Genomic DNA, 22,686 nt, shown 5'->3' with positions numbered 1-22,686 from the left:
TTATATTGGATGAATTTGTAATTATTAAAGTAGATTTTGAATTGAAAAAATGACAACTCTGTGCATAAAGTATCTCCCGTTCATGCAGGGTTCAGGATTGGAATATTCCTATCGTAATTGATTATCTTTTAAAAATAAATTTTAAATCAGACAAAATTATTATTTAATTATTTTCTTAATGACTTAATGTCACGACCCAAAATGAAGTAGATAAATGAGTAAATCTTGAAAAGAAATTAGATAATTTTTAAATAATGTAAAAAAAGTAAATTGTTATTTTATCATAAAAAATCCGACGGGGATACTGATGTATCATCCACGTCAAGCAAGTGAGCCACACACAACCGTGGAAGTGTTTAGAATATCATATTTGAACAAGTTCAGGTGTCCACTTAAAACTTTACAGAGTAAGCGGACCAGGATATCAAATAGGAATAAGTACAGGTGTCTATTGGGATATTCTGCCATATATTTTTAACCAATGACATACTCTTTTCTATTGAGATAAAAGGGAATAACTTCATCTTCTTCCACTTCAAAAGAAGTTAATCTTTTAATGAGCTAATGAATAAAGAGTGGAGTTCGGGCACATGAGAATTGGGCTGATAGAGATTTGCAAAGCAAAAATAACCCATGAACAAATCCAAATTTTAACGTTACATGAGTTATATCGCAGTTGGACGCACAAGACAGAACACATCAGTCATAAAAATAATTGGGCAACAAAGGTGCCTTATGTTGAGATGCTGTTTTTTATTTTATTTTGCGCAAGCATAGGTTTAGAGTCTTATTTTTTGATAATAGATGCAGTACATAATAATTTTCATACACACTTAAAAGTAATGAGAAGACTGTTTAGGGGCAGAAGTATTTGGGACCTCTTAATATAATGGACTTGGAATTGTGATAGGCTCAAAAAGTATTTTGGAGATACTATTTTTAACTTCGCCATTTTGAATTCCATGCCCATGTCCATGCAAATACATGCAATGTGCTGTTCTTGCGATATTCTTTGTAATTTCGACGAATGTTTTAGAAAATAACGAGTTTTCCCTTTGAGCTGTGTTCATCCGTTCCCATGTCTCCTTAATACAGAAATGTATGTGTTCTCTCGCCTCTTCTTCGGAAGCATCCTTTTCGTTCATGTAACACTGAATTGACTTAGGAACATCACCCCTCTTCAATTCATCCTGAATTAATTATTAAAATAAATAAATAAATGAGACACAAGTATTGTTTATAATTATAAATCAGGAGTCGTATAAATTAATTTTATATGAGAGAATAAAGGTTTAAAAGCATACTGATGATGTCGCTAAATCATCGACAAGACGAAAAATTGTAGCAAAGCAGCGAATTAAGTCAGGATATTTGCTAAATGATTCCAATGCCTCTTTGGGAACTGAATTTGTGACGAGGAAAAATGCATGGACTAATACCATAGGAACTGCAATTGAGATCCATGCATTGTCCATGTATTCTTTCAGAGTTGGCACATATCCACTGTAATACCATCTTGCTTCTCGTATGAAAGATTTGCACAAATCTGCCCACTAATAACATGTCTCAAATAATTAATAGTGCAAATAAATTGATTATTTTTTAAATTTATAGTATTTTTTTTGTTGTTGTTTTGGGGGTGGGGTGGGGGGATATTGCGGAGGCTGACAGATGTCGCATGGGTTTAATAGGTTAGAGCATAGCTATATATGTGAAATTTCAGTAAGTTTTCAATGAATATTAAATTCTGAAATCATAATTTCAAAAATACAATTGGTTCTTATGATGAAAAGCTTAAAGGTTGAACACATCAAATTTAAATATTGGATACGCCTCACGAGAGAATTTGAGGCAGTTTGGGAAGAGAGAACAATAGCTAAAAGAAATTAAGGGTACATACTAAAAGAAGGAAAAATCTTAAGTAAAATGAATCATACACATTTTGTAAGGTAGGGTACGATGTCGATCCTTGCTCTTTGAGAATCTCGTACGCCATTTCATTTGTAATATTGAATAGTGTAAGGTAACATACTTTCATATAGTCTAGAAGTTGCTCTATCGCTTTTATCTCCCATCTGAATTTATATTATCAGATATTAAATTTGTTGGGATTTTAAGCTTGTGTAGCTTAAAAAAGGTGAATGAGAAATGGAGGAAAAATAAAATATTTGAGTTTTCCTTGGGAAAGGGACATTGTCCCATATCGGAGGAAGAAAAGGCTTTTGATGGGTATATATATATAATTGCTCTTCTTCTAGCTCTTAAAGAGTTAAGAAAAAGGCAAGCCTCGCGCCGTCGTCGTCGTCGCTCGCTCGGCTCGGCTTCGGCTTCGGCTTCGGTCAAAGATTGATTGATTAATCTTTTTGGACAAAATTTCTTTTAATTATTTAATTAATTAATTAAATAATTAACGAAAATCACCGGTTCGGTCAGGCCCTTTTCCAACAGCCATGGCTGTTTCTGAAAGGTTGCAAACCTTTTCAGAAATAATGCCAGCAACTCTATAAATAGAGTTTGAATCCCAGAATCTTTCCTTACGAAATTTTCTGAGCTTCTTCTTCTGCACAATATTTTCCAGTGTGTTTTACGACCATTGAGTGGTTCGCAGTTCATCAGAGTTTTTGGTACCAATACACTGGTGAGTTAAATCGTTCTATCCTGGGAGGATATATTCCAGCACCTCGGGTACTTGAGGGGAATAATTTTCTTAAGGACACACTGTGTATTCAGTGGGCTCGATTTATTCCTATACTGTTTTTTATTTTCCAGAATCTATTTCGTTAAACAAGTATTACTAAGTTTATATTTTATTTTTTCAGAAAGTTAAATTGTTTATTACAGCAATACAGAATAATCACAATCTTAAGGAATTTTTTTTTAATATTCTGTATTTTGTTTATGGAGATTAAAACCTGTGGTTTTCTACTCCTTCTGAATTTTACTATTCTGATTTGAAGATATAAAAACTTCATCAGAGTATTGAAATTCGTAAAACGATTTGAAGATCATAAAAACTTCATCGTTTTTCTGTGAAACAGTATATAAAAACTTCGATTTTATTTATTATACATATTGTTTTTGTTAATAACAATATTGTTTACTGTTCTGATTTTACCATTAATTGAACTCTTTTGTTGTTTACAGTGAGAAATGGCAATTAATAACGGAAATTCTTTTGCGGCTATTGCGGCAACGACGATAGCCTCGTCAAGCCGGACTGCTGTTCCACCGGCAGAGAAATCGGGAAAATATTTCGGAGCCAACTTCAAAAGGATGGCAGCAAAGGGTGTTCTTCTGGCTTACCACACTTGGTATGCAGAAATTCACTAGTGAAGAACCTCCAGTACCTGCTGCGGACATGCCGGACAACGAGAAATTCATGATTGTTGAGGCGTGGAAGCAGGCAGATTTTCTTTGCAAAGGCTATATTTTAAGCGCTTTAGAGGATGACTTGTACAATGTGTACAGTGCGATGAATACTTCGAAATAATTATGGGACGCACTTGAGAAGAAGTACAAGACTGAAGATGCATGCTTGAAGAAGTTCGTAGTTGCCAAGTTTCTAGACTATAAAATGATAGACAGTAAAACTGTTGGAACCCAAGTTCAGGAGCTTCAACTTATTTTTCATGACCTTATTGCTGAAGGTATGGTCGTGAATGAAGCATTTCAAGTGGCTGCAATGATTGAAAAATTGCCTCCTTCGCAAAACAAGAACTATCTTAAGCACAAGCGCAAAGAAATGAAGTTGGAAGATCTTGTGATTCGTCTCAAGATTGAGGAAGACAACAAAACAGCCGAGAAGAAGTCTCGTGGAAATTCAACGATCATGGGAGCTAATATCGTTGAAGAGACTACTCCAAAAAGTAAGAAGAGAAAGAGGTCTTCTGGATAGACTAAGGAGCAGAACAAAAAGAAATTCAAGGGCAGCTGCTACAATTGTGGAAATACCGGTCACAAAGCCCCTGATTGTCATCTCCCGAAAAAGTATAAGAAAAAGGGACAAGCCAACATAGTGGAGATGAATGATGACATTGATGATCTGTGTGCAATGCTTTCGGAATGCAACCTAGTTGGAAATCCGAAGGAGTGGTGGATTGACTCTGGAGCCACTCGACATGTTTGTGCTGTCAAGGAAGCATTTGCGACTTACTCTACTGCTGGTCCCGAAGAAGAGCTTTCCATGGGAAATACTGCAACAGCCAAGATTGAAGGTTATGGGAAGATATTCCTGAAGATGACTTCCGGCAAGGTGTTAACGCTCAACAACGTTCTTCATATTCCTACTATTAGGAAAAATTTAGTTTCTACTTCTTTGCTTGTTAAGAACGGATTCAAATGTGTATTTGTTTCTGATAAAGTTGTTGTAAGCAAGAATGAAATGTATGTTGGAAAGGGCTACCTCACAGAGGGCCTCTTCAAACTAAATGTAATGGTTGTTGACAGTATGAATAAAATTGCAGCTTCTTCTTATTTATTGGAGTCAAATGATTTATGGCATATTCGTTTAGGACATGTCAATTACAAAACCTTGCGAAAGTTAATTAATTTAGAAGTGTTGCCTAAATTCGAGTGTAATAAATTAAAATATCAAATATGTGTTGAGTCTAAGTTTGTAAAACATCCTTATAAGTCTATTGAAAGGAATTCAAATCCTTTAGACTTAATTCATACTGACATTTGTGATATGAAGTCGACACCATCTCGAGGTGGAAAAAAGTATTTTATTACTTTTATTGACGACTGCACTCGATATTGTTATGTTTATTTGCTTAATAGTAAGGATGAAGCAATTGAAGCATTTAAGCAATACAAGAATGAAGTGGAGAATCAATTGAATAAAAAGATCAAAATGATTAGAGGTGATAGAGGTGGAGAATATGAATTTCCATTTGCAGAAATATGTTCGGAATATGGAATTATCCATCAAACTACTGCACCTTGCACACCTCAATCCAATGGAATTGCGAAAAGGAAAAATCGGACATTAAAGGAAATGATAAATTTTTTATTAATAAGTTCCGGATTACCGTAGAGTTTGTGGGGCGAAGCTATCCTTACAGCTAACCGAATACTCAACAGAATACCCCACAGCAAAACGCAATCTATTCCATATGAAAAATGGAAAGGAAGAAAACCCAACTTGAAATATTTCAAAGTGTGGGGATGTCTAGCAAAGGTACAAGTTCCTTTACCTAAAGGGGTTAAAATCGGACCAAAAACTATTGATTGCGTTTTCATTGGATATGCTACAAACAGTAAAGCATGTCGGTTTTTGGTTCATAAATCCGATAATCCCGAAATTCACATTAATACGGTAATGGAATCAGATAATGCTGAATTCTTTGAAAGCATCTATCCGTATAAAACTGAATGTGAGTCGTTAAGTGAAAGACCTAAACGACCTCGGGAAGAACCAAAGGAAAATACTCCAAGTATAGAAGATCCAAGGCGTAGCAAACGTCAAAGAACATCTACTTCCTTTGGACCAGATTTTGTGACATTCTTGCTTGAAAATGAGCCTCAAACTTTTAAAGCAGCTATGTCATCTTCTGATTCAGCGTTTTGGAAAGAGGCAGTCAATAGTGAGATTCAATCAATTTTGGATAACCATACATGGGAATTGGTAGATCTTCCTCCAGGAAATAAGTTGTTTATTACAACAATACAGAATAATAACAAAATTAATTTCACTTGACAAACACGAGGAGAAAGGTGATTAACTAGAGATATATATAGCTATTTTCCCCAAAAGTAACTGACCTTTCAATAGCATCAGTGAAGACTTCCAACTCATCAAGAGTGCCATAAACATCATAAATATCATCTATTATTCCAACAAAAGCAATGACTTTTGTCAACATTCTTCGGAAGTAGCTGTGTTGAGGCTCAAATTCTATCCCCACTGCCCAAAACAAATTCTCCACCAGTCTATCCCTTGAAAATGACAACTTTTCTGCTAAGACATGTGCTCTTCCATCACCTTTACATGAAAATTAATGTTGTATGAGAAACAATATATGACAAAACCAAATCATCTTATTTAACTTTAATCCACTTAATCAAAATATATCTCACCTTGATAGAATTCCTCACCTTGATATAATATATGCTGATTTTTAAATAATTAACAAGAACAATTATGAAAGAATGTGTGTAAAACAAAAACAATACAAACAGAATACCATGTAATCATTGTGTATGGACTGAATATATTCAAAATCCCACATAGAAGGTTTGTAATTCCCTGAACGCCTAATAATAACGGGATTTTGTTCAGCTATCGTGCCACTAGAGAGGCAGGCTTTTGATACAAGTAGTGATGGCTGTCCTAAACGGCTCAAGGAGGAAAAAAGAGTAGCTGAAGGTCTTCTTAACCCTATTAAGGTGGCCATGGACAGTATCCCTACGTTGTTGAATACTGCCTCCATTGATATATTCAGTTCTATGTTTTACAAGATTCTTTAGTTGGTTGGATCCCCCAACTAAAAGATGATGCTATATATAGAGAGAGAGGTCGCAGATTCGTCTATTATGAATGGGACGTGTTATATTCATTAGTAGTACTATCATTTTTTTCATGGACTTTGAAATCAACTAGAACTTTGATGACTAGTAATTTATATTGGATGAATTTGTAATTATTAAAGTAGATTTTGAATTGAAAAAATGACAACTCTGTGCATAAAGTATCTCCCGTTCATGCAGGGTTCAGGATTGGAATATTCCTATCGTAATTGATTATCTTTTAAAAATAAATTTTAAATCAGACAAAATTATCATTTAATTATTTTCTTAATAACTTAATGTCACGACCCAAAATTCCCTTCTTCGGACCGTGATAGCGCCTAACATTTCACTTGCTAGGCAAGCCAACGTTAGAATAATATTAACCAATTTTTAAATAATTTTTAAATTATTAATAATCAAGAAAACAAAAACGGAAGCAAAGTTTGAAATATAGTGAATAATCCATAAAAATAACGGTGTCTAAATACCATCCCAAAATTAGTGTCACAAGTGCACGAGCTTTTAGAATAAATACAAATAAGGTCTGAATAAAATAAAGCTGTCTGGAAATAAATACACAGCTAAAGTAAAATAGACGGGGACTTCAGAACTGCGGACGCCATGCAGTTATACCTCAAGTCTCCTCTGGTAGCTGAAATCCGAGCAAGTCTATGGTACGCCGCTGGGACCAACTCCAAAATCTGCACAAGAAGTGCAGAGTGTAGTATCAGTACAACCGACCCCATGTACTGGTAAGTGCTGAGCCTAACCTCGACGAAGTAGTGACGAGGCTAAGGCGGTTCACTTACATTAACATGTACGTAATATTAGTATCAACAACAATAATAGAAATAAACCAGTTAATTCATTTATAATAATTGAAGGCAACTCAGCAGTCATAACCAATTATCATTTCCATTAATTCTGTTGCAGCGTGCAACCCGCTCTCACAATATATTCACATTCAATTCTGTTGCAGCGTGCAACCCGCTCTCACAATATATTCACATTCAGTTCTGTTGTATATTTATTTCGATCAAATATATATATATAGACTTTTAAATAAGTCTGTTGCGGCCTGTAATCCGATCCCCCAATATTGACTTTTCATTAAGTCTATTGCGGCGTGCAATCCGATCCCCCAATATTGACTTTTAATAAGTCTGTTGCGGCGTGCAACCCGATCCTCCAATATTAACTTTTTAACAAGTCTATTGCGGCGTGCTACCCGATCCTCCAATATTAACTTTTTAACAAGTCTGTTGCGGCGTGCAACCCGATCCTCCAATGTTAACTTTTAATAAGTCTGTTGCGGCGTGCAACCCGATCCTCCAATGTTAACTTTTAATAAGTCTGTTGCGGCATGTAACCCGATCCTCTAATATTTTTATTTCAATCAATTCTTATAGAAGAAATTCCCCAATAAACGCAACAATTAATATAAAATCATAAGACAACAAGCATACAATAATTATAATTTAATTATGAAACAAACAATGACAATTAGCAATTTATTATAGAAATCAGGGAGGAAATAGGCAGTTTAATATTTAATATGCTAAATGTCAAATAACAATTAAAACACATAATTCAAATAGCATGTAACAATTAATACAGGAATTCAAGAATTAATATTTTGACAAAGAATAAGAGAGAAACAATTATTAGAATAATTAATTTATGATTAAAAATAATTTATGATTTTTCAAGTAAGCAGGCAAATAATTAAGTTGACGACGTATAGACACTCGTCACCTCGCCTATACGTCGTTCACATGCAATTCACATAACAAATAATTTAAGGGTTCTATTCCCTCAAGTCAAGGTTAACCCTGACACTTACCTCGCTTTACGAATTCCATTCAATTATTCAACCACAGCTTTTCCTTTTAAATTTGCCTCCGAAAGCTTCAAAACTATTCACAAACAATTCGACATATTCAATACGAATCATAGGAATTAATTCCATATGAATTTATAAATTTTTCGGATAAAAATCCGAAATTCATTAAAATATTCGGCAGTGGGACCCACGTCTCAAATCCCGGAAAAACTCACGAAATCCGAACACCTGTTCTGATACGAGTTCAACCATACCAAATTTGTCCAATTCCGATATCAAATGGACCTTCAAATCTTAAATCTTCGTTTTTGGAAGATTTTATAAAAATCTGATTTTTCTTCCATAAATTCACGGATTCATGATATAAATGAGTATGAAATCATGAAATATAATCAATATAGGATAAAGAACACTTACTCCAATGTTTTTCCGTAAAAATAGCCCAAAAATCGCTTTACCCGAGCTCAAAAATGAGAAAGAATTGAAAATGAGTCGAAACCCCATTTCCAGAACTTAAGTTCTGTTTCTGGGATTTTTACCCTTCGATAACGCGGTCAGTGACTCGCGTTCGCGAAACATATTTTTGTGCTGCCAAAACTTTGCTCTTCTCGAACGCGAAGGCGATGTCGCGAACGCGAAGCCTTGCCAAATTTGGCCTTCGCGAACGCGATACACCCTACGCGAACGCGAAGCTTTAACGTTTGGTGCCCGGCCAGGCCTCGCCTTCTACGCGAACGCGAACGCTTCCACGCATTCGCGATGAACACTGCCCTCTTCCCTTCGCGAACGCGTCCCCCTCTTCGCGAACGCGAAGAGTAAATTTCACCTGCCTCCAGTTTCTTCTTCGCAAACGCGAGCCACCTCTCACGAACGCGAAGAAGGATACCAGAAGCAGATTTCTGCAGTTTTTTCCAAGTCCAAAAATGGTTCGTTAACCACCCGAAATCAACCCGAACCCTCGGGGCTCCAAACCAAACATGCACCCAAGTCCTAAAACATCATACGAACTTGCTCGCGCGATCGAATCACCAAAATAACACCTAGAACTACTAATGAGACACCAAATCAAAGGAAGTTTTCAAGAAAACTTTAAAACTTATATTTTTACAACCGGACATTAGAATCACGTCAAATCAACTCTGATTCTCACCAAATTCGGTAGACACGTCATAAATATTATAGTGGACCTATACCGGGCTCCGAAACTAAAATACGGACCCGAGGTCAATAAATCCAACATCAGTAATTTCTTAGAAATCATTAAGCTTTCAAGCTTTTAATTTTCATCAAACTATCATAACTCGGGTTAGGGATCTCGGAATTCAATTTCGGGCATACGCCCAAGTCCCAAATCACGATACGGACCTACCAGAATTTTCAAAATACTTATCCGGGTCCGTTTGCTCAAAATATTGACCAAAGTCAACTTAGTTGAGTTTTAAAGCTCTATTTCCCATTTTAATCCATTTTTCACATAAAAACTTTTCTGAAAAATTGTACGGACTGCGCACGCAAGTCGAGAAATGATAAATGGTACTTTTCGAGGTCTTAGAACACATAATTACTTACTAAATTTAAAGATGATATTTTGGGTCATCACACTTAAGACTTTAAGCTAACTTAAATTTTGACTATTAAAAGATTCATAGCGGATAAAATTGACTCTATATGGACTTGTTTACTCGAAAAACGGATAACAATTGAATTTATACGCGGTTCTAAGGATACGTAGTATAACTTGGTATAAATTGCGAAAATATACAAATGAATATCGAAATTAACTGTAAAAGAGATAAATGCAAATCGAATAAATTAATTAGCCTATACCCTCAAGTTTGATCACCCTCAAACTGAATGGAAAGTAACGAATACAAGAACAAAGTGACTCAATATCAAAGCCAGAAGAAAAGGCAATATATTGCTTTATATTCTATGAATCTGAATATGTCCCCTACAAATAATCAGACCCCTCCCCCTTATATAGTAAGGAAGTCATATTCTTAATATAATTTCTAAATACAGTAAGGAATCCCATGATAGATTAATTAATTGGTCTCTCCTTGATATACATCGGGATTTCCGCTGAGATTCTCGCCCAATTGCGGATAGTCCGGTTTTCTATTTTTTTTTGGCTCGATAAGCTCTCCTCAATTTTGGCCGATCTCGATTTTGATCGGTCTTTAGCTTGTTCGATCTCGATCGTGACCGGTCTCTATTTTGGCCGATGTCGATCTTGATTGGTCTCTGGATCACAAACTCGGCGACCCAACTTCGCATTATGGCTCGATTCCACACGAGGTCGAACCTTGTTCTATTATGTTCCAATCTCGATTAGTCATACGAAGGGCAAACTCGATTTTAACCGTATACAAGACTAATGATAGGAAGCATATAGCTCGATTCCAAATCGCTCCAATCTAATTAATCCTCATCAGCAGAGGGCTTTGAGGAGGCGTCGGTCTTCTTAGGCAGCAAAAGGTTGTGAATGTTAAGCATAACACCGCCATTAGCAATTATTACAGTAGACTTTGAATTCAACTAAAATAATTTCACTTTGAATATTGGTAAATGGGCGATGGACTGGTCAATTCATTCCTATGAGTAAGACTTCTACTAGAATGTCATCCCTATTTTACTAACTATATCCACAGTGGACAAACGGCGGTCTAATAAATTAATTATACTTGCGTTTTGTTTTTGTTTTTACACCGTAGTTAAATCAACAGTGCTTTTCAGTTAAACTTTAGTTTTAGAGCAAAGAACTTTTGTGTGCGAGTCATCAGTTCCTAGACTAAAAGATATTGTGGTTGCTTCATTTAGAAAGCCTTGGAGCAGGTCATCAGAATCCTCAAGATGGAGATTGGAGACAAATATACTGGCAGTTAATTTCCAACCAGCTTTTTAGAGAGAGGAACAGAGACCGTGGCTTTTATTCTATTTTTTTTCTTTCTTCAGAACGTTTGTTTGCAATATTAGGAAGGGTAACAACGTAGTCATATTATAATTTTTTAGAATTAATAAGTTAAAAGAATTATAAAAATAAAATAAAATAAAATAAGAAAAGTAAGCGTAATATCGTAAATCATTAGAAGGATAACGTGATCAAGTCAAACTTGAGGGAAGGTCTCTGAAACTATTTCTTTTTATAATCCTTTAAAGGATATAGTTTGACGCGGCATAATGTTTAAGAAATAAAAGAAATACTTTTGAAACGTATGGTATTAAAAGTTTAAGTGGTAAGAACTTTTGTAAGTTTTTCAATTTATATGGCAATATAAATTTCTCATTAAACATAAAATAGATAAAATAGAAAGTTTAAAATAAAATTATTTTTAAATATAAAATATACTATTCTTTTTGGAATGAACTAATAAAAAAATTGTGTTAAGGCATCATGGCTAGACCCGACACGATAATAGCTATCATGGTTGATGTTCGATGGGTAAGACGTTTGTGGTTATAGATCCGGTACCTCGGTGAGATTACCAAGTTGTTGAGCCCAATTCTGAATCGTCAAATTATCTCCCTTTTGGATATAGAATTTGGCTATTTTTTTCAAAACAAATTTGAAAATATTATTTGTTTGTGGTATTTGAAAAAAACTATGAGAAAATTTTTCAAAGTTTCAAAAACTGGTTTGGGCGAGTTATTGGGTGAAAATTTGTCTTCCATTCCTAAAATTTCAATATTTTTTCAAGTAAAATGTATGCCCAACACACAAATTCGATCAACTTTTAAAAACTCTTTTTTTAAAAAATTTGAACTAAATCTATATCCAAACACTAACTATATTGTTCTCAACTTCAGATCTTTGAATTGCAGAAACAATTATAAAAGATTGTCTGCAAAACAAATTTACCATATATTCATTTTTTTTTATGGACGAAATAAAACCAAAATCACACATAGTAGCATTAATGAATACAGTTTCTCGATACATATGTTGATAAGAGGTAATAAATACTCAGTGAAGTAGTTGTGGTACATTAAAATTGATGTGCACTATCGCCATAAAAATATATGAAAGCTTTCTGGAAATAGTAGAGTGAACCCGAGGTTTTTTTTTTTTTTTTCCACCGGCCAGCCAATGGGGATACAATCTAGAACTTATGGGTTCATCAAGGGTGTGTTTGGTAGAAAATATTTTTCATGAAAAATGAGTGGTTTTATCACTTGTTTTCCTTTGTTTGGGAAAAACTTTTTCCGGAAAATAGTTTCTAGCGTTTGATTAGAGAGTATAAAATATTTTTAGAAAAATAATTTTTTATGTTACACTCCTCAACCCACCTTCCCCAAAATTCTCATGTTTCCTTAACCCTCCCCCCCCCCCCCCAGACTCTATTTGCTTCAATAATTTAATTATTTTTTTCAAAATTCACACAAACCAAACGAAACTAATGTGCTACTTTACTTTTTTGCACAAGAACAATGTTGAAATTTGAGCTCGATAACTAAAAAGAAAATACTTTATTTTGTTGAAAGAGTATCCTTTCTACAACATGAAAAGAAATTACTTATTTTGTTGAATGAAAAAAAAATACTTTTTCTACGTCATGAAAACTAAAACAAAATACTCAGTTTGTTAAAATGAAAGAAAATACTTTTCTACATCATAAAAAGAAAGTACATTTATTTAAATGAATGAAAATATTTTTTCTAAATCACGAAAAGAAAACACTCAATTTGTCGGGAAAAAAAATATTGTTTCTATTTCAGGAAGAAAATACTTAGCTTGTTGAAATGAAAAAATATATTTTTTTTTCTATATCATGAAAAGAAAGTACTCGTTTTGTTGAAATGAAAGAAAATATTTTTTCTACATTCTGAAGGAAAGTACTTATTTTGTTGGAAAAAAAATTCTTCTATTTTAGAAAAAGAAAATACTTAGTTTGTTGAATGAAAGAGACTATTTTTCTAAATCATAAAAAGAAAGTACTTGTTTTGTTGAAGTAAAAGAAAATATTTTTTATACATCTTGAAAGAAAGTATTTATTTTGTTGAAAAAAAATACTTTTTCTATTACAGGAAAAGAAAATACTTAGTTTGTTGAAATAAATGAAATTAATTTTTTTACATTATAAAAAGAAAGTACTTGTTTTGTTTAAATGAAAGAAAATATTTTTTCTACATCATGAAAAGAAAATACCCATTTTGTTAAAATAAAAGAAAATACTAATTTTACATCATTAAAAAGAGTATCGTTTTGTTGAAATGAAAGAGGTGGGTGGGTGTGGTGGGGGGTAGAGGGTTAGGGGTTGGGGGTGGGGTGGGTGGACGTTGGTGAGGATGAGGAATAGAGTGGAGAAGGTTGAAAAAGAGTTTTGGAAAATATTTTTCCTTCTTTTGTTAGGGAAAACAAAATGAGTTTATGGGAAAAATATTTTCCAAAATATTTAAGCCAACCAAACATAAAAAAATTGGATAACATTTTCCTAAAAATATTTTCCTTCGTACCAAACACACCCCAAATCTAGAAGTTTTCTGCATAAATTTTGTATATTTGTTGAAAATCCACTAGATAAGTACAAATGTATTATAATAGAATCTTAAATTCGAACTCATAATATTCAAATCCTAAATGTGACTCTAGTGTAAAGATGTCGGCTTTTGATTGAAAGTGATGGCTTTCTGCTGTTGAAAGAGGAAAACATGTAGTTTAAGGGTTGGCATGGGTACCAATCTTAGAGCTCGTTTGACCAAGCTGTCAAAAATTGCTTATTTTGAAAAGTGTTTTTGTTTAAAAGTACTCATTGAAAAAGGACTTTTGCATAGTAGTTTGTGTTTGGCTTATTCGTTTGAGTAATGCTTTTTATAAGTTCATTATATTTGGTCAATCTTTAAAAAAATACTTTTAAGTATCAAATTATGAAAAGGGACGGTGGGAGCTTAATTTACCATTAGTATCATTCAGAAAATAAAAATAAATTTAAATATTTATTATAAAAGAATTCAATTAAAATGTAAAACGTTAAGTAAAAATATAAATTAAAATTTTCAATCATAAAATATAGTTATTCCAAAGCAATAACATTGAGTGTTTGGTATTACTTATGTTTACATGATAATTTAAATGTGTCAAAATACATCATTAAATATAATTTAAAATAGAGAATAAAACTATGATTAAAATAAAAAAGAGAAGAAATGTATAGTATAAATAAAAGGAAAAGGAAAAGAAAAAGAAAAAGAAAAAGAAAAATGATTAATTAATGAGGGATAATTTGAAAAATATAAATTTATTGTAAGGTTATTTTTGTCTTGAATAAATTAATTTTTTGCTTCTGCTTCTACTCTTTGGAACAAGCTAAAGTTTGTAACTTCTCCCCAAAAGCAGAAAAATTGAAATATAAATTTATTGTAAGGTTATTTTTGTCTTGAATAAATTAATTTTTTGCTTCTGCTTTTACTTTTTGGAAGAAGTTAGAATTTGTAGCTTCTCCCCAAAAGCAGAAAACTGCTTTTGTTGCTGCTCAAAAGTACTTTTTGTCACGACCCAATTTTCCCTCCGTTGGGTATCGTGATGGCACCTAGTCTTAGGGACTAGGTAAGCCTAACAATAATTAAAATAGCAACATTATTTAAATAGAATCTCTTAAAATTTCCAAAACCGGTAGTATAAGTCATAAGCTCTGCAAAGTGTTTGCTAGAAAACTTCTAAATACAACTATCCAGAAATGAGGATAAATAGTGCAAAACGAAAACTGGAAGGTGACTCCGAAACCTGCGAACGCAGCAGCAGGTTTACCTTGAGTCTCCACAGCAACAGTCCATACAGCTAGCTAACGAACAAGTACCTGGATCTGCACAAAAATATGCAAAAGAGTAGCATGAGCACACCACAGCGGTGCCCAGTAAGTATCAAGACTAACCTCGGTGGAGTAGTGACGAGAAGCAGTCAAGACACCCACTGGTCTAATAAATCGAACAGATATAAGTACATGAATAATAAAAGTATGATGTCTACATAAAAACTATGCAATATGGCTCACAATACAGTAATGGCATTAAAGCAAGAAACCACAAGTATTAGCGGAATATCATGAAAATGACACAGACAAAGTGAATGGAACACAACCTAAATCCGGAATCACGAATACAGCAAGGACAAGTAATAACTCAGTAATTACAACCGCTTTTACCTCAGTTTTTAGTCAACAACTCCACGAGGTACCGAACCTCGGACAATTCACAACTCACGGGTCTCAATACCTGAACCCTAACACTGGGCATCTTGTGCCCTCATAACACCTTATAACCACACTGACGACTCACGTGCCAATTGAGCCATTCTCACATAGAAGACAAGTAAACAATGGTGAGCATCTATGCTCAACAATATCAAAAACACCTCTTATCCGATAAAAGTGCTTAACTACGTGTATGCTTGTGCAAGTGTCCTAACATAGTCCATACCAGCAAATAAGCATAAGGAAGAAGAAGAACGGACATCACGTAGAATATTTTCTCACAGCTTTCACAAGATAAAGCTCATATAGGTACGCATACTACTACACAAAAATCAACAACAAGAATGCCCCCAGGTCATAAATTATCACAAATCAATCCCTGACACAGCCCACCTTATCTCGCCACGTGTGCAATAGTAACATAAATGCCCGCCTTTTCTCGCCACACGTACATAATAATGTTTCCACCTTCTCTCGCCACATGCGCAACCCATAAATATATATACATATCCCGCATTGTCACGCCGCATGTGCAAACATCAATGGTAACAATAGCACGACAGAAACCTCGTGCAACCCCATAGTAACAACCGTACGGCAAAAACCTCATGCATCATAATAATAACAACCGCACGGCAGAAACCTCGTGCATCACCACAGCAAGTACCACAGCAACAATGACAATAATATAAAGTACGACAAGTAAATCAACTCAAGAACTTTAATTCACAAAAAAACGATATAACCAATTCACAAGGAATAACCATAATAAATAATGCTAGGCGTAAAGGGAACAACTCAACAAAGGGAAACTAATATGTATCAACGATCCCACAATATACATTTCAACAACAGGAAAACTAACATGAGTCAAATAATTCTAAATAAAACAAGTCGTCTAAGATATAGGATATCTAAAACTTCTTTTAAGGTTGAGGAATTACTAAGGATTTTCAACAATTTAGTTAAGGATAAGCAGCGGAAAGATAATCATAACCTCAATTAAGACTGAACAAATTATAAGATAATATAATAATAATTTCAAATAAAGATAAGTAGTTATAAAAAGATAGCATGATAATAGAGGAGGTAAAATCTTCAGTTAACTCAAATAAGAGTCAAATAAGCAATAAGAGTGAATCCTGAAAGCAATTAATTCTAATTAAAGCATGTAGAGGTGAAACTAGTAAATAGGAACTTAATCATATCAAGAACAACTTCATACTCAGTAAATATAAGGACCTAAGAATCCTAAAAGGCCAACTTTTCACAAATAAGTCCGAGTACGCACTCGTCACCTCGCGTGCATGGACTACTATCAACATAGAAGACTCAATCCTAAGGGAAAAATCCCCCACACAAGGTTAAGCAAGATACTTACCTCAAACCAAGCTCAACCAGTCTGTAAGAATGCCTTTTTTTCAATTATCCGACTCCGAATGGCCCAAATCTAGCCAAACACAATTGTATAACATGAATACAACCATAATAGACTCATCTAATTAATAAAATCAATACTTTAATAAAAATTCTGAAATACGCCCTAAAGGTCGACCCGGGCCCATGTCTCGGAATCGGGTAAGAGTCACAAAATACGAACACTCATTCACTCACGAGTCTAACCATATAAAAATCATCAAATTCCGATACCATTTCGTCCCTCAAATCATGATTTTTTATTTTGAATTTTTCTTTCAAAAACCACAATTTTCCTCAACTCAAAACACAAATTAAATGATAAAAATAAAGATAGAATCATGGAAATAAATAAATTCTAGCTGAAGAACACTTACCCAATCGATTTGCATGAAAAATCCACAAGGAAACGCTCAAAATCGAGCTCTAGAACTCCAAAAATGGTAAAAATGGCAAACCCTCGAAATAGAGGACTTTATATTCTGCCCAGGGGTTTTGTGCATCGCGAACGCGGAGGAAGGGACGCATTCGCGAAGAAGAGAAACAAAGCTGCCCAGTTGTTCTTCGCGAACGTGACAACACTTTCGCGAATGCGAAGAGAAAAAATATGATGGCCCAACGACTGCTCTTCGCGTTCGCGTACTACTTCAATAGCTACGCGAGCGCGTAAGTGACAGGCGAACGCGAAGAGGAAAATGATCACCAGTGCCCAGGGCCTGGTTTGCACTTCGCGAACGCGAGATAGGGAATGCGAACGCGAAGAAGGGGGTGGCAGAACTTCGCGAACGCGAGAGAGAGACTGCGAATGCGAAGAGGAATTATTTCACCCTCCAAAATAACACTACGCGAACGTGAAGGCAAGGACACGAACGCGATAAAGGAAACCAGATGACAGATAACAGCAGTTCAAAAATAATGGGAAAAGACCCGTAGCCCATCTGAAACTCACCCAAGGCCCCCGGGACCCCGTCTAAACATACCAACAAGTCCCATAACCTAATACGGACTCGCTCGAGGTCTCAAATCTCATCAAACAATGTCGAAACTACGAATCGCACCATGAATCGAACTTATAAATTTCAAATCTTTCAACTTCTAAAACCCATGCCGAAACCTATCAAACCAACCCGGAATGACGTCAAAATTTGCAGGCAAGTCCCAAATAACATAACGGAGTTGTTCCAACTCTCAGAATCGCATTCCGACCCCGATATCAAAAAGTCCACTTCCAGTCCAAATCTCCAAAAATTCGACTTTCGCCATTTTAAGCCTAAATCAGCTACAGACCTCGAATTTACAGTCTGTACATGCTTCTAAGTCCAAAATCACCCAACGGAGCTAATGGAACCGACGGAACTCCATTCCGGGGTCGTATTCACATAGTTCCGACTACGGTCAAAATCCTAATACTTAAGCTTCCGTTTAAGGGATTAAGTATCCCAAATCACTCTGAATCATCCAGTAACTGAATTCAACCACGCACGCAAGTCAATACACATAATATGAAGCTTCTCAGGGCCTTATGCCGCCGAACGAGACTTAAGTTCTCAAAACGACCAGTCGGGTCGTTACATTCTTCCCCTCTTAAACAAACGTTCGTCCTCGAACGTGCTAAGAATCGCCTCGAAGTCTTTAAATCACTGAAGGTACATATCCAACACACACCTGCAAGCGACTCCACGTCACCCCAATCCACATAAGCCTGACGACACCATATCAACTGTAATTCATCCTTTCCGCCAACACCGATAAGCCTTAGAGTCAAAATTCTCACCTTCCATTTGTCTTCAAAAGACCCGATTCTACATCCATAACCGATAACAGTCTCAACCAGCTATAACAACTCATGCCTATACCCACAAGGTACGAACACACAACAAAACACCACATATAGGCCCATAATAACATTTCTGATCACAATAGCTGCCCGAAATCAAAACCAGCACCGGCAATTAGACCCATATCCGTTAGCAACCCGTTTCAAACCTCCACAATGCTGATAATGATGCAAGACACATGAAGACCTCATAACTATACACCCAATTCAACAAGTCACAACTAACACTATCAGGCACTCACCCCGCAAGCCAAAACTCAAGAAGCACATAACGAAATTGACTAAGTATGTAAAGGGAAACACATAAGATAAATATCAAACAAGCCCGACAGGCACAACTTTCTAACAATACCCTACTACGAATCAATTCAAAAGGAAAAATCAAAGTACATGAACAAATCATAAGGATCTCATTCTGGTATCACCCTCCACCGCGGCACGCCCGGCTCAAACATATCAATTCATATGGAATCGCGAGGGTCTCGCCCTCAACTCTGAATCACAAGTCGAATATATATCATACCAATGGAAATCCTCCACTAACTCAATTCTGCCAATAAAATCTCAATACTTGTTAAATTCTCACCCCGGTAGAGTATCAAATCACAAATTATAACCAATTTACTCAGGAATCACATCAAACCTACCATAATGGACAACGTGAATTCACTTATAGTCTCGTAACTTTCAATAATAAATAGAAACAAACGATAGACACGGGCTACCGCTCATAGAGTCTCCCAACAGGGCAAGCATATATACAGAATACTGAGTCATGAACTCACCCATAGGTGGAACAACAAATAGGGAAACTCACCCCGATAAGCAGAACCGAATCAAATACGAATAGTGCCCCTTTGTAACAAATCAAAAGCATACTTGTATGACATCATCTGGCGCAATGACCTCAAGCCTACTATATGAAACACATCAACGGGCCGGGGCTTCCCCTCTTGGGGGCCCTCTACTTGCCTGAATACTCCGATGTGACACGCATGTCCGGAGTCTAGGATAATCTCTCACCCTGTGGCTGGTATCTCCACACTCGAAGCAACCTTTCTGCTGACGTGGATGTGGGAACTGTGCGGTACAGGTACTCTGAGACCCATGAGCACCTGAAGCACTGTGCGAAGCCTGAAGTGTAAACTGAACTGGCTGACCCACAAAACCTATACCATGTCGTACCCTGCCTCCAAAATAAGGACCAGTGGCGAGCGATCCCTACCACCTGCTGAAATGAAATATCTGACTCTAACTCCAGAGCCATGCTGAACCGAATATCATGCTTGAGTCCCTCAATGAATCTACGGACACACTCTCTAACTGTGGCGACCAAAGCAGGTGCATGCCTGGCCAAATCACTGAATCTCACGGCATACTCTGACACTGACATAGTGCCCTGGCGCAGCTGCTCAAACTCTGCGCGCCATGCTTCTTGAAGGGACTGAGGTACAAACTCTCTTAGGAACATCTCTGAAAATTGAACCTATGTAAGTGAAGCTAACTCGACTGGGCTACCCAACTCATATGCCCGCCACCACTGGTAAGCCGCTCCCCTGAGTTGGAACGTAGTAAAAGCAACCCCGCTCATTTCCATAATACCCATAGTACGGAGAACGCGGTGACACTCCTCCAGAAAACCATGTGCACTCTCTGAAGCCAAACCACTAAATGTAGGAGGGTCATATTTCTTGAACCTTGCAAGTCTAAGCTGCTCTTCCTCAGATGCTTCTACCCTGACCACGGGCTGAACTGGGACCACAGGCTGTGTCGCCATGACAACTGAAACCTGACCAACATGAACTCACTGCTTTGGGGTGTGGGCGGCGGGAGTCTAGGCTCCTCCCCCGGTCTGTGAAATAGCTGGTGCAACCGGAATCAACCCCCGCCTGAGCCAATGTACCAATCATGCTCAGGAACTGTGCTAAGGTCTCCTGAAGTCCCGGGGTAACAACAGGCGCCATCGGTACCTGCTCCCTAACTGGAACTACTGGCGGCTCCTCAATTGCTGCTCTGGTAGGTGCTCTAGTTGCGGCACGTACTCCTCGTCGACCTCTGCCTCTGCCCCTAGAGATACCTGCTCCGGGAGCAGCGTCGTCGATAACTGCAGCTCGTGTCCTCACCATCTATGAGAGAATGGAATGATAAACGTTCAAACTCCGAGATCAATAAGCTCACACGATAGGAATGAAAGAAGTGAAATTGTCCTAATAGTTCTGTAGCCCCTCGAAAAAAAGTACATACGTCTCTGTACCGATCCACAAGACTCTACTGAACTCGCTTATGACTTGTAGCACCTATGAACCTAGAGCTCTGATACCAACTTGTCACGACCCAATTTTCCCTCTGTTGGGTATCGTGATGGCACCTAGTCTTAGGGACTAGGTAAGTCTAACAATAATTAAAACAACAACATTATTTAAATAGAATCTCTTAAAATTTCCAAAACCGGTAGTACAAGTCATAAGCTTTGCAAAGTGTTTGCTAGAAAACTTTTAAATACAACTGTCCAGAAATGAGGATAAACAGTGCAAAATGAAAATTGGAAGGTGACTCTGAAGCCTGCGAACGCAGCAGCAGGTTTACCTTGAGTCTCCACAGCAACAGTCCACACAGTTAGCTAACGAACAAGTACCTGGATCTGCACAAAAATGTGCAGAAGAGTAGCATGAGTACACCACAGCGGTGCCCAGTAAGTATCAAGACTAACCTCAGTGGAGTAGTGACGAGGAACAGTCAAGACACCCACTGGTCTAATAAATCGAACAGATATAAGTACATGAATAACAAAAGTATGATGTCTACATAAAGACTATGCAATATGGCTCACAATACAGTAATGGCATTAAAGCAAGAAACCACAAGTATTAGCGGAATATCATGAAAATGACGCAGACAAAGTGAATGGACCACAACCTAAATCCGGAATCACGAATACAGCAAGGACAAGTAATAACTCAGTAATTACAACCGCTTTTACCTCAGGTTTTAGTCAACAACTCCACGAGGTACCGAACCTCGGACAATTCACAGCTCACGGTTCTCAATACCTGAACCCTAACACTGGACATCCTGTGCCCTCATAACACCTCATAACCACATTGACGACTCAGTTGCCAATAGAGCCATTCTCACATAGAAGACAAGTAAACAAGGGTGAGCATCTATGCTCAACAATATCAAGAACACCTCTTATCCGATAAGAGTGCTTAACTACATGTATGCTTGTGCAAGTGTCCTAACATAGTCTATACCAGCAAATAAGCATAAGGAAGAAGAAGAACGGACATCACGTAGAATATTTTCTCACAGCTTTCACAAGATAAAGCTCACACAGATACGCATACTACTATACAAATATCAACAAGAAGAATGCCCCCACGCCATAAATCTTCACAAATCAATCCCTGACACAGTCGACCTTGTCTCGCCACGTGTGCAATAGTAACATAAATGCCCGCCTTGTCTCGCCACACGTGCATAATAATGTTCCCACCTTGTCTCGCCACATGCGCAACTCATAAATATATATACATATCCCGCATTGTCACGCCGCATGTACAAATATCAATGGTAACAATAGCACGACAGAAACCTCGTGCAACCCCATAGTAACAACCACACGGCAGAAACCTCGTGCATCACAATAATAACAACCGCACGGCAGAAACCTCGTGCATCACCATAGCAAGTACCACAGCAACAATGACAATAATAAAAAGTACGACAAGTAAATCAACTCAAGAACTTAAATTCACAAAGAAACGGTAGAACCAATTCACAAGGAATAACCACAATAAAGAATGCTAGGCGTAAAGGGAACAGCTCAACAAAGGAAAACTAATGTGTATCAACGATCCCACAATATACATTTCAACAACAGGGAAACTAAC

The 22,686-nt window shown here is 36.6% G+C and overlaps 1 protein-coding gene across 1 annotated transcript; it reads right to left on the bottom strand.

Annotated features, from left to right (window-relative positions):
• Positions 1-881: 881 nt before the first annotated feature.
• LOC138906991 ((R)-linalool synthase TPS5, chloroplastic-like) lies at positions 882-20,919 on the bottom strand. Its single transcript, XM_070196788.1, has 6 exons — positions 20,764-20,919; positions 18,903-18,952; positions 18,622-18,758; positions 5,764-5,983; positions 1,305-1,503; positions 882-1,190 (listed from the first exon to the last, which is right to left on the bottom strand). The coding sequence occupies exons 1-6, from the start codon at positions 20,917-20,919 to the stop codon at positions 882-884; spliced, it is 1,071 nt and encodes a 356-aa protein (XP_070052889.1).
• Between the last annotated feature and the right edge of the window lie 1,767 nt (positions 20,920-22,686).

The sequence above is a fragment of the Nicotiana tomentosiformis genome, chromosome 1 (assembly GCF_000390325.3).
Source record: "Nicotiana tomentosiformis chromosome 1, ASM39032v3, whole genome shotgun sequence".
In the NCBI taxonomy this organism is placed as follows: Eukaryota; Viridiplantae; Streptophyta; class Magnoliopsida; order Solanales; family Solanaceae; genus Nicotiana; species Nicotiana tomentosiformis.
The sequence above is the reverse complement of the archived record's forward strand: the minus strand, read 5'-3'. Positions and strand labels throughout refer to the sequence as shown.

What these genes read in the sequence shown, in the direction of transcription:
- LOC138906991 (XM_070196788.1), bottom strand. Translation starts at nt 20,919, where the DNA reads ATGGTGAGGACACGAGCTGCAGTTATCGACGACGCTGCTCCCGGAGCA. An exon ending in TAGTTCCAGTTAGGGAGCAG is followed by an intron (nt 18,953 to 20,763) that starts GTACCGATGGCG and finishes CATCATTATCAG; the next exon opens with CATTGTGGAGGTTTGAAACG. An exon ending in GGATATGGGTCTAATTGCCG is followed by an intron (nt 18,759 to 18,902) that starts GTGCTGGTTTTG and finishes TTATGGATGTAG; the next exon opens with AATCGGGTCTTTTGAAGACA.